Source organism: Rhea americana, unplaced genomic scaffold, assembly GCF_003343005.1.
Source record: "Rhea americana isolate MKP2758 unplaced genomic scaffold, rheAme1 scaffold_60, whole genome shotgun sequence".
NCBI lineage: Eukaryota > Metazoa > Chordata > Aves > Rheiformes > Rheidae > Rhea > Rhea americana.
The window spans coordinates 606,466-619,873 of NW_028186757.1; the positions used below are offsets into that span (position 1 = coordinate 606,466).

The 13,408-nt window shown below is 41.0% G+C and overlaps 2 protein-coding genes across 2 annotated transcripts; one reads left to right on the plus strand and one right to left on the minus strand.

Annotated features, from left to right (window-relative positions):
* Positions 1 to 1,483: 1,483 nt before the first annotated feature.
* Positions 1,484 to 3,183, minus strand: LOC146587255 (endogenous retrovirus group K member 5 Gag polyprotein-like). The gene has a single exon (XM_085319850.1). It carries the CDS (start codon positions 3,100 to 3,102, stop codon positions 1,936 to 1,938), a length of 1,167 nt encoding a protein of 388 aa, XP_085175976.1. The 5' UTR covers positions 3,103 to 3,183; the 3' UTR covers positions 1,484 to 1,935.
* Positions 3,184 to 3,308: 125 nt separating this feature from the next.
* Positions 3,309 to 10,497, plus strand: LOC146587256 (uncharacterized). The gene is made up of 2 exons (XM_085319851.1): positions 3,309 to 4,068; positions 9,750 to 10,497. Exons 1-2 carry the CDS (start codon positions 3,586 to 3,588, stop codon positions 9,861 to 9,863), a joined length of 597 nt encoding a protein of 198 aa, XP_085175977.1. The 5' UTR covers positions 3,309 to 3,585; the 3' UTR covers positions 9,864 to 10,497.
* Positions 10,498 to 13,408: the final 2,911 nt, after the last annotated feature.

Below are 13,408 nucleotides of genomic sequence, written 5' to 3' on the forward strand. Positions count from 1 at the left end.
CTCTTTTTCTGAGCTATCAAAAAATCAAAAAGCCTCTTGCATTCATAGCTGGATATAAGCAATATGATGCAAGTGGCACAATCTACATTTGAGGAAGAGCGCGTATGGAGGAAGGAAACGACTCCCATAAGTAGCTCGTCTGGTGCTACCTGCACAGCAGCAGTAACAACTGCAGAAGTGTTCCCAGCAGTACCAGCAAGACGTACAGTGAGCTCTGAGGCAATCTGCCTCTGAAGACTCACTTCCGAGTGGTCCAGCACTAACACTTCCAGTTGGGCTTACAGCTTGGTTCTACTGGAGTTTCAGGCCTTTAGTAGATGAAAAATCCCTAGAAGTGCTGGACAAAGCACATGACCCAAGCAGTGCTACAGCACAAGGGAAGCAAATCCTACCCCACCCTGCACACATCAGATTTGCTGCACACATTTAGATTTATTGTGTGATGTGTCACGCTTCTGCTTTCACAGTTGCATGAACTTAGCAAGGGGAGGAAGTTCTCCCCTTCAGTGTATATCTGTAAATATTAACTATAACAACTTCAACATAATTCCTAAATTTCTCCATAAAATATTTCCACAATTTTTTGGTCCATACAGGCCATTTATCTGGAGAGGAAAATAGAAGGAAAATATAAAAACTTATCTGAAGCAAACTGATCTGATCTCTTTATTTCAAAAACAAGAGCCTTCTAGTATAAAGTTACGATAAATAATTGAGGAGATGATAAAAGGATTGTTTGGGGGAAGTTCATTAGAAGAGAAAAATGTATGTGTGTATACAGTATGACAGTTCTAATTTTAAAAGATGAACATACAGAGAATTACTTCATCTACTTGAATACAAATTTCTAAGCGTTCATCATGGTGTCCAAGAATTTAGAGGAGTTTCTGTATAAAACACCTCATTTAATTTTGGGGGGGGAGGTTCCCCTAAGTTCTGAACTTGTTGCATTTTAAACTTAATTCTGCAATAATTGTTTACTCTATGTGAAACCCTGCATTTTAAAACCTTACGGTTTACAGAATGTGTTATTTTAGTTTTGCCACTGACATCTGGATTTTGATACACTGGGGTAAATATTAAAAGAACTGCATTGAACTATGAGAGTTCATGTTCCAATATCTCAGTGTTTTTTATTATTTAATAGCAGTTTTTGAGCAGAGCACTGTAGGCTTTGTCTTAGATGGGAACAGAATGACTACAGTGTTTGAAGTGTAATGACAGTGAATGAAAAGAACTCTGTGAACACAAAGAAACACTTTCCTTTTTCTAACGAACAATGCTATCTCACCTTTCTTTTAATGGCTGTGGAAGTTACTGTGTTACTACATAAAGCTCACATACTGCTATGGAATAGCAATAGGATAAAGGATAGCAAAAGGATAAAGATCTTGTTGATTCTCTTTGAGAATTAATATTTTTTTTCTTCATTGGTTGAGTTTTTTTTTTTTCTTCAGGTTGTTGCTTCAGTTAAATCCAGAAATCTGCTTATTTGTGCCAACAGCCTGAATTATATCAGTTTAGTTCACATAAAACTGCTTCAGGAAAACCCTATCCAATCTAGCTCCTGAGTGAATACGCAGTCTAATTGGTACAACATGAACTGTTCTACTGGGGTTAGCTGGGGTAATTTAGCAGAAGGCAGAATATCTCTTGCTATGCGACAGATGACAGCGAAGATTAAATTTAGCAGTCATGTTGAGTGGCTTATTTGTCTCCTGGACTCAGACATTATAGTTTTAAATATATATCTATTAATGCAGAAAGGTATGATTATATACAGTTGTTTACACACAGTACCACTGAAAGCAACTAATTCTAGTGCGGAGAGCACTCACCAGATTAATTCAGAACACTATGAAGAAGGTGGCACGGAAACAAATACCTGCTCTTACAGAAAAGACCCTTTGATCCTCTGGCCTTGATTTTGTGCTGCTATGAATTGGCAGAACTCCACTGAGCCCATTTATATTCATACAGAGCAGACAGGACTCTGGTATTTACAGTTGTAGCTGAAAGAATATAGAGCCAAATCAACTCCAGCGCTGCCTCTTGTGGCTGAGGCCAGCTCGTGGAGACAGCCATGGTCTGGTTGGGCTGGGGATATTTGTTCGCCGCGTCCCTCACTACGTGGCTGTTCCCGTTTCCCTGCAATGGAGTTCCATCCTTTTTAAACTTAGAATGGCACTCAATTGCCTTGTGTCCAAATTTTTGGCACCTGCCGCAGTTCCCATTAAATCCTTTCAGGCTCCCAGTTAACGCTCCACCCTGCCCTCTCGATCTTTCCGGACAGTTTCTTTTCATGTGACCTACTTTTCCACATTGATAACAGGCGCCTTTTGGACCCCTGTCTCCCTTACCCAACACTCTTCCTTCTTTCAGCACTGCAGCTAATGCAGTGGCATGTATTTTTGCCTTTTGCTCTTCTTCGACTAATGGTGCTCTGGCACAGGCCTCTATCATCTGAGTGATGGATGCCCCAGGGGGTAATGTTGCAAGCAACTGCTTACATGCCCTATTGGCATTCTGCACYGCCAATTCYTTTACCAACAGCRTTTTCATGTCTGGGGGAACATTTGGCGCGAGGTCAAGAGCATCCTTCAAACGATCAACAAATCCAAAAAATGTCTCATCAGGTTTCTGCGTAATCTTAGTGTATGGCAGTTGCGGGGTACCCACTTGTGGCAGTGCTAAGAACGCCGCCAAGGCTGCGGTCTTAGATTGCTGCAAGATTCTAGGGTGCAAAGCCGCCTGCACTGCTGGATCCCTATACTGACCATTTCCCATTAACTGATCCAAGCTGGCAGCCCGCAGAGGATCATCTCCTCGTAGGTTCAAATTATTCATTTGTTTTTCCTCCAGCCTTTCCTGCCATTTTGCCATCCACAACATGAAAGTGGTTGATGACAAAATAAGCTCCATCACTGCTCTAGTGTCTGCCAGCACAAGTGTGGTATACTTAAACAACGCAGTAATTTGATTCCTCACCAACTTATTCTCATGCCCATACTTCAAAACTGTTTCCTGCAACCTCTGAACTATTTTCCAATCTATTGGCTCCCATGTTGGTCCATCCGCTCTTTGTATAACTGGCACGGCCATAGGAGTGAACAGAAACTCTCCCTCCAACTTAGCATTCTCTATAAGGCCCTTGTAACATGTAACAGGGTTGAAATTCGGGTCACGAGGTGGCGCCGCACCCTCATCTTTGCCTTCCTTTCCTGCAGAGCCGATCACTTCCCTTTCCTTACCATGCACCACCGACTGTAGCCATGCCAACACCCCTACCCCTTCTCGGGCCTCTTCCCCTGCGCCTCCAAGCTGCCGCTGTATCTCAAGCATTTCCTCTTTTTCCTGCCTGCTGAAACACCCATCCGCCCCGTACTTAGATTGCAAGTAATTCTGTGCCTCATCCAGCGTCATTTCTCCCTCCTCCACCATTCTCCGCAACCAACACTTCTGCCGATTCACCCCGTCCGAACTCACCTCTTTTGTCCTGTGGCCTGCCCTACAGCCGGCCGCCCGACCCGACTCAAATTTATCGATCTGTCGTTCAATGTTCTCTACCCCCTCTACGACTGAGTTATGGGCAGCCTTATACGCTGCTTGTATGTCCCTTTGTCCCGATCCCCGGTCGAGACGTTTCATCTGGCCCAACAAAGCCTTCATCCTGTCGGCTTGGCTGCAGAGCTCTTGACGAATCTCTCTCAGCTGCCCTTGGACCCCTGGCTCATCATCCGGCAGCGGGACCTTTACTGGATCAGTGTCCATATCCGCCGGGGGAGCGGTAGACACCGGACGGTCCTCCCCTTCCCATGGTGGCAAATCGTCATCTATTCCCCCCCAAGCCTCTCTTTCGGCTACGGACACAGGACAGGCACGCAGGGGACACTTGAGGTCATCGTCGTCAGGCACCTCCTCATACTGAGGTCCCGAGCCACTCACAGCCGTCCATTCCGAGTCTCCCGAGCCTTCCTGCTCCTCGCCAACACTTTGTACGGCGCTGCAAATGGCAGCGGCAACAGCCGCTTCCCCGTGCAGCTGTTCCAGCATCAGTCGGACCGGTCGGTAAGTCTTTGCCAACGCCCGCGCCTCCTTGGATCCCACTTGCACATTTTCCCACAGTTCCTTTCCGACTCGTTCCCATGCTTCCAGCTTGTATACTTGCGGAGCTTCCGCTATAAGCCCCTTTTCTTCGGCACCACAGTAACAAGTCAGTTAAGTCCGACTTCGTTATCTGGGTGTCCGTTTTCCAAGCCAATCTCAACAGGCTCTCTAGTGCTGCTTGCTCTATCGCTGATGCAGCGAACCCCATCCTGCTTCCCTGACTCACCAATCAGTCGGGGCCACAATCCACCTTTCTTCGGGCACCCAGCTACAGTCGCTGGCTATGCAGGATCCTTGCCCGCTTACGGCTCCACTCCTACCCCAGTGGGTCTCTGAGGATCACGTCGGGGTCACCAGATGCCGTAGTCCATTATTCTTGGCAAGACGGGAAGGAACACACACATCAATGTGATGCAAGTTCAATCCAACTGTATTCCTTTGTCTATCTAGTTTATATATCTTTTCCAGCAAGCTCATGCGTCCACGCACCTCGCAAAGCATCTCTATTGGTTGTCTAGCATTGTCCATGCGCATCTGCTCAGTTTCTAATTGGCTGCTGTGTTGACTCCCTTTCTGGATGCACGTCCTGTAAGTGCTCACAGACTTCTGCTTATCTTAATTTCTTAATCCTCTTGCCCTCGAGGAATTCCTCCTTGGTGACCTTGAACGGCTTGTTGCTTACTTCAGCTCTTCATAGTCCTGCAAGATAGCCAAGGCCCTGACAGTCTCCTTTTTTGTAGCCACCAGAATGCAAAAACAATTTGAAACATCGGATAGATTTACATTCATGTCTTTAAATTAAAATTTGCAGTGCAATTAGTGAACATCAGCACCAAACAAAATTTAACAAGGCAAAGTGATCTCTATAGCTGATATGTTAGCTGATGTTTTTGAAGTTGCACTAGTGATAAAAAGTTATTCTAGAAGGGGTTTTCGGAGTTACATCCCTCTTTATGACTTCTGTTTCTGTTTTCTGATATAGCGTTCTTGATGTTCAGAATTCTGACAACACAATGATTTTATTGCATTATAGGGAATGCTCTTTCAATCAGATGGTTATACTTTAATACATAAAGCTCTCACTGTCTCCCCCAAAACATTAAATAGGAGAGATGGAAATACTAGTTCAGTTTTCTTGGTAGGTTATATAAAACACCTTTTTTAGGTGTCTTGGAAGACATTATTTAATAAACAAATAAGCTAGTTCCTGAATCTCTGAGAAAGAAGAGTTGGAGAGGGGAAGAGTTACTGTCTTAGCACATGCATAGCCAATTAAACTGTAAACAGTTCAAGTATCCCACAAACACAAAAGAAAATGGCAAAAAGCGCTTTAGAAATACATTAAAAAGGAAATTATCATAAACTCCTTAACAAAGAATATAACCTTGATTTTTAAAGGTGGATTATTGAGTATCCAATTTTTTTCATATCTTTTTCATGTGAAGTATTTAACCAACACTTTTGCAGCTCAGTACACATCAAATTCATCAGACATAGAAATTTAAATTAATTTTCCAATATTTGGGAAATTTGTTGGTAATTCCTATGCAGAAATTACCTAATGATCTTTATCTTCTTTGGCCACACAAGTTTTCATGGGTCTCTCTAATCATTTCCCCAACAAGCCTTTGAAAATTTTTCACCTCTTGCTGGCCTAGAATGATTGACCTTGCTCTATCCTTGGCTCTTTTTCAACTACCTAGGAATTTATCTCTGGGAAATTTCTTTCATGCTAGAAATCCAGTATCACCTGTGTAGATAATTCCCAGAGCTATTTCTAAGCTCAAGACTCATCTCCTTCCAAACTGGATTGTGCCTTGGCTCTGCTGAGCCTCAGCTCAGTCTCCCTGCAGATCCGTGAGGACTCCAGTGTCACACCCCTTCCTTCTACGGTCACCAGTTCTGCCTTGCTTGTCCCTTGTCACCTCTCCATCTGTGTACCCAGCATTTGCCTTATCTCTGATATTTACAGTTAGAAAAGGCATTTTCTTTTGCTATATCACCTAGCATGATCTCATCTTGATCTGTAAATGTATGCTTTGCCAAAAGAAATAAAACGTAACAATGACAACAATGCATATATGCATATTCAGATAAAGCATTTTGATTTCCACTTTTGTATCCTTGCATTAGGACAAAAATAAACATTTTTTCAACAATCAAGGCCAGTGATTCTGGCCTATTTATTTTCTAACAATTGCCACCATTTGGTTTATCTTGTATTAACCTGGTGATCAATTAAACTGTTACCTTATTCCCTGCGATTGTTGCAGGCCACGTCACACATAAATCCATCCATCAGTAACCTCTTGGCTGCTGGCAAGCCTGATCCAAACACTTCATTTAAGGCAGCCAGGATTACTCAAAGAGACTGCACCAACACTGACCCTAGGGAGCATCTGCTGAGGAGATTCCCTCTAGCACCGTGTCTCAGAAGGGTAACTATCAGGCCAGTTGCATCCTGACAGTTTAGGGCTTGGGCTATTTTCCAAACACAGCATTCAGCAAATGTTTTGGAATTCCCTAAATGTGTACCAAGGGCAGCTGGGGTGAAGAGATCCCAGAGTCTGCTACCTGTCAGTTTGCTACTGACCACATTCAAGCTTTTGTTTAGGTCCCATTTTTCACAATCTTAAGTTAGCTTCCATGTGTTCAACCAGCTTAAGCCAATGTGTGCACTGACATGCAGAATATCTGAGCAATATCTTAGAACCGCAGTTGAATATGAATGGGAATAATACATTGGTTATGTTCAAAAGGGGAAAAATCTTAACGGCATTGCCCGGTGGACAGACCACTGTAAAAGCGTTCAGATGATCTGAATTTCCTGCTCCTTTCTGAGTAACTTTGGACTTCCCTCATTCTCTGTACCTTATCTCCATAGGGATAACGATAGCTACCATCCTTTGTAAAGCACTTTGATACAGAGATGCTATCAATATAGCCATCTAATTACTTTGCAGAAAATCACACAGAATGTAGATGCAATGTAGTGCTTTAAGAAATTAAAATTACATCAGCAATTGCTTGGCAATATTTCTAAGAAATCATTTTATTTTTTGTCTTGCAAGTTTTTAATTTACAGGCTGAAAATTTCCTTTATCTTGAATCTGCCCAGTCCCATCAAAATCATAGATACAGAATTCTGTTGTTACCTAATTTGGTTCCACACAGTATACCTCTGAAGAGGTATTGGAAAGGATTGCAGCTAAGAAAAAATAATTCTATGCATTTAAGCTGTAACAACTTAAATAGAAAGTGAAAGAACAATATACTTTAATTCCTTTTAAGTTATTTTATAGGTCATAAGTTATTTTTATAATTCATTTTTATAGAGTAAATTATCTTAAATTAAGGTACACGATTAAGAAAACTGCTAATGTATCTTCATTCTGAAGTGCTGCTGTCCTTTGGTCACACATTTAATGGTAGCACAGACCCTACATGTTCTGTATACTCTTCCGTCGGTGGGCATCTCAAGACCAGATGGACCAAGTGAGTATAGTGCTGCTGACTATGAATAGCCCAGGATGAACAGATGCATCTGATAATGTTGTTCATGAGAAGGGGTATAAACCCTTCATACTGCATGATGGGGCCCTATTTTTTTCACTCATTCCTTTCTTCAAAGTAAGATATTAATTCTTCCAGAGGACAGTATCAAACCAGGTTTGGTTTGAGGAGGAACATAGGTCAGTTGCTGCAGTAGTTATAACTGAAGGTGTTTCTGCACATGCACATTAATTGCCTTTGTTACTCGATGAAGCTACCTGCACTCCAATCTGAGAAACCATCTACTTTAAAGTGCTTTTCTGGTGAATTTACAAGCAGGTGGCTCCTTTTTAATCCCTGCTCTTTGATGTCAAGATTTGGCAAGTTTCAACTGTTAACACCTAACAACAGAGTTTTTAATGAGAATGCTTTTCAGGACCTAGGTTCAACATTTACAAAACAAGAGCTCCCTTAACAACATGCAATACTGTTGCCAGCCCAAGGATTATGCTGCTTCACTATCTAGCTTACACAAATATATGAAATAGCAGAAAAAAGGAGTAGGATAGGGGTGAAGATAATCAGGGAAATAAAAAACATAATTAAATGATTCTTGGGAAGGTTCCAAAAACAGAGCAGAACACTAGCATCTAATGCAGTGTATCTAGAGCAGTAACATGGATGCAGTTTTTCACCAATTGGTTTATAAACATTGTACTGGATTTATTGAAAACAGAGGAGTCATCATATGAACAAGAGAGATTTTTAAAAAACAGTTATGACGAAGAGTTAAATACCGAGAGCAGAGACCATCCAGCTAATAAACCACCCAGCTTATAAGCACCATTGGTTAGCTATAACCAATTTTGTGAAGCCTGAAGTGAAGCGGTACAGGGTCCGCTCCATTAGAGTGTTGAAAGTGAGCAGATGCATATGTTGTGCAAGCTGTGAATTGGATTTCTTAAATTTACATTCAAGTTCTTATTGACCAAACTATTTTCAGAGAATACGGTAGTATATTGCAACCTAAAAACTGAGCTCATAAGAAAGTAATGAAACTCAGTTCTTTTGGGGGGGGGAGAAAAGAAAAAAAAAAAAAGAAAGTAGTGATTTGTTTCCTATTTCGCTGGTTAAAAAGGATTTCCGTAAAGAAACAAAAACAAATATCTTCAGTAAACTAATGCAGTTTTCAGAGAAACAAGCAATTCTGTATGGATTAAAAATTACCACAAATGCCTTGTTCTTCAGAGTTCTCAGTCCTTCCAAAACATGCAGATATAATGAATCCACCCTGCTCAAGAGGAAGCAGTACAGAGCCCGGATTGTAGAAACCGAAGCAAACACAAACTGCACCTGAGATTTTGGGGCAGGAAAGGAATAGGAGGAAGCGGCACTGTAGCCACTACCATCAGCACAAACACTGGAAATTGAGAGTATTTGTCAATGTTCAGTAATACTGTCCGGGGCTGAAACCTTAGATGCGTAATAGTTTCATTTAAGCCTTCACTTAAATATCAAATGCTTCTGGACACTGAAAACTCAAGCCATGCAACACAGATTTATTAGTCTTTAAGTGATGGCTCATGAACATTGTGGACTAACTCTACAGTCTTGATGGGAATGGTTCCATAATAGGCCATGCAAAAACTTTTTAAAGTTTCTAAGGAGAACTGGAGCCTTGCCCTTCTTGGCAAGGTAAAATGGGGAAAACGGTTTAATTCTTAGTCATTTTGTTACGTACAGTCTAGCTTAAATGGCATCACATCAAAAGATTAGAGTTTAAAACATTGTGAAACTCCATCCCTTTCCTCCTATGCAAAAGGTAGTCTAAACACAAATCACAGAGAGAGAACTCAACCTCTACGTAACGAAAGATATTTCCCGGTGCTGCTGAGCACCAAGCTTTCTCCAGCAGCATCACAGCTGTGCTACGAAGTTTTACTGCTGTAGATTTTACTGACTTTCAATTTCTGATAACGCTAAGTGAAAGAACACCAAACTCTGAGTGTTTTATTCGGACAGCAAAACCTAAGGTTTTCTGAGTCACAGCAAACTTGTAGTGTTAAGTCTCATAAATGAAAAATGCTTTTTATCAGACAATTTGTAACGTAACTTTGACTAGACTCAGGTTTCTTTTCTGTCCCTTATAGGGGGCCCTGGAGTTCAGCACCTGCACAGCCTCCAAGGACAGTGAACAGCCTCCTGAGCACGAGGGAATCCAGCCCAGGCGTGCAGAAGAGGATCTTACCTTAGACAAAAGCTGAGACCTCATCAACCTCAAGTGCATTTGTAAGTTAAGAAATCTCCAAAATGCTGAATCTGAGAAGCCAAGCAAAGACATGAAAGCTGTTAAACTTCATTGCATCACTTGACCTGTATGTAGAGTGCATGTTGCTAGATCTCCCTAAAAACTGTTCCAAGACCTTCCCTTTTTCTAAGTTAGTGTATAGGATAGGACAATCAAGACAAAAGCTCAGTTATTACACCACTGTTCGCTGTGCTTCAAAAAATGTGTTAGGCTCAAACTAAAACCAGAAATACTTTAATTTCCAAAGACATGAGAGAAATTATTTTCAAGTATTCACCAGAAGATATGAAGAAAGCAAAATTCCTCTATCCAATCCCAAATGGCAGGAAACCACTGGAGTCTTCACTGAGTACTGGTCATAAACAGATACATCAGGTACCAAACGGGAACCTCACAGCAGAGCTTTCACACAGAAACAGAAACAAAAAGGACTGCTGAGATGATCATAAAAGAATTTTTAAAAGCCTAGAAAATGCCTAGAAAATACTTCCTTTTTTAAAAAGTTTTCTTTTTTGCTTGCATAATTTTATTTCCTTATGACAGAAGATGACCCATATTATTTTCTTCAATATGAATAGTTAAGTATTTGCTTGTATTTTTTAGTATTCATGTCATGAACACTTTCTTTCACAAGGAGCAATAAATTTTCCATCTGTGCCAGTTAAAATATGTAAATAGTCAAACACATTGAAAGAATGCTTTGTTTTAAATACATTGGCAGATAGAGGCCATCCAGGCTGTCATTCACCAGTGTTAGAATTTGGGCTCACAAAACCCACTATTGCAAGACTGAAGCTCTTGTTTTTAATAGTATACATGTAAACTCAAGAGCTGCATAAACTTATTGGTGCTTATGTTTGGAAAGCACAAATGCTGCATAGAGCTGTGCTCAGAAAAGTGGGTGCTGAGTCTATCAGGTTGTCTTGAGAGTTCTGCTGGTTGATGCAATTCATCTTAAGTGCTTCCCACATCCCAGGCAATGCACTGGGCAGCGAGAGGTCTGTAACACTCACTGTAAGGAATGCTGAAAATAACACTCCGTTCCTCCCAAACCGCAACAGGTAAGGGTGGCCAAGATAGCTGGAGAAGAAAGATCTCCACAGAGTCATGATTGGACTCGCCTTAAAATTCAGCTTCCCTAGATCTATGCTACCACAGCTGTTAGCTCAGCACAGTGAGCTGCTTCTAAACATTGTCCCTCTGTAAAGAGGTTGCTTCCTTATTCTAGCCCAGAAAAGCCAGCCACAATTTCATCACTGCTATTTGACTTTCTCAATTAAAGAGAAGCAGCAGATATTCTTTTCTTTACATTTTGTGCCATCCACCCTGTTTTCTAAATATTAAAAGCCTAATACACCATCTTTTCTTTCCATGGATGCTGATGGAAAAATGATCAGGTTTACTTCTTTTTCCAAAACCCATCTCTGCTGGGCAAGCACAGTTTCAGAATATTTTCTCATATTACAAACTTCCAGAACATGTTCATGATTTCTATGCTATTCAAACAAACATCCTCTACTCTTTAATATTCCTCGCTGCAAAAGTGTTTTAATGCCATGTTGTCCTGTGCTGCATAAAGCAAACCTCTAGTTACGTAGTAGAGATCAGGGGAGGACTAGTGCTTCACTACACAGGTTTAAGGACGTCTTGCTTCTTTTCCTCAATGGCACAGACTTCAGCGATGTGCCTCCTGCAGTGTTTCAAGGTATCATGACTAATTTTGACAGTCCTTCTCCTTGAAAAGTCCTTGTGGAATCAAGTATTATTCTTTTTTGGCTCATTTATGAATGATTACAGAGAGGCCTGTTTCTGGGATACGTCGCAGAATCAAATCTGTAGATTTCTGATCACTTTGGAATTGTCCTTGGCAAGCAGGGTTTATTACTGTTGCTGTCTAGCAAAGCTAAACACTGAATAGGCTTCACCCCTTAGTCTACTAGCACAACTTTGCATTCCATGTGGGCGATTCCTTCTGCATTTAATTTTTACATTGCATGATTGATGATAAAGCAGATTAAGGCAAAGCTACTTCACATACTGTGTAATATGCATATGACATAATGGAACAGACTAATTTAATCCATGAAGATCCATTCATCACAAGTGCAATGACCCATCAGGTTTGCAAAAAAAAGGATGAACTATACCTTACAGATTCTAGCAAAGCAAAAACATTGCCTAATAGAAATTGCATAATCATTTGTTTTGATGATTTTTCATTTCCCTAAGTTGAAATGAAGCTTTAATAATAGGCTTAAGTAACAGAGACATATGCAGGCTTCAGCTAAGCCCATCAGTACTTTCACAAAGGCAAGTACTAATTTATAATTACCAAGATCTTTTTAAAAAACAAACAGAGCTTCCATCCCATTCTGTGCACAGCATGAGAACAAAAGCAGGAAAAGGTATCTCTCTTTTCAGGTAAGCAAGCGAACCCAGCTGAAAGTAGGCATGCAACATGTTTGCAGTCCCAGAAAAGCATTTTCTTTCCAAGACACTTTACAATAAGTGTAAAAAGTTCTAAGTTTACTTTTACATTCACTCCGTAGCTTAAATCATTTTCTTCTGTAGTTTGGAACACTGAGACACAAAAATAGCAACTTGTCCAAAATTCCTGAGGAAGCCTGTGATAGAGTGGAGACTTAGACCTTTCGACTTCCAGTTAGCCAATTCAGCCACAAACTTCTCGCTATGTAATTGCAGTGATGCATTATAAACCAAAGCCTACTGTCACTTACAATCACAGAACACATGTAACAGACCACAGAATTTGGCATTATCTTTTAGTTTAGATAATTCTGAAAGAAACAGCTGTTCCCCAGAGGTTGCTCTGCTCCATTGCTGGATGTAGGCAGGCTGGACAAGTAGGCACACTGGAGTGTGGAGTGATCAGGCAATGGTTATCTCAGTAGCATTTTTTTTTTTTTTTTGCCAGGTAGCTTCTTCTCATGGCCAAGCATTCAATTAACCCATCATCAGCTGCCACTGATCACCTAACAAGTTAGGGTTTTTTTTTTAAAGCCTACACAAGAAGAAGAAAGAAGGAAAAAAAATCAAAATACTTGGGGAAAAATACAGACAGAGGAAGCTCCATCTAAGAGAGCACTTAAGATTGATTTCCAATGAAATTATGGCTGAACAGGACAGACAGTAGAAAGCAATGACATCTCTGTGGCTGATTCATGTTTTCGCTGTTCTTTGAAATCAAGAGCATTGATTTTTTTTACACTTTACTTGGTTTTGCTTCCAGCACGCTACGATTCTCCAGAGCCCAGAGGGATCCAACACTTGCTGCAACAGGCTGAAAGGTCAGTGCATTCAGTGCACACCAGTAGCATCTGTGTTGCTGCTATATTTGCGAAAATCCAAGCGAAATCAAATAAGAAAATGTATTTGAAGCATGTCTACCTGTGGCACTAGCTCAGCCTCCTGAAAACTACTGATCAGTGCTGACCTCAATGCATTTGTGTGGGATAATCCATATCAGTTGAACCAGACTTG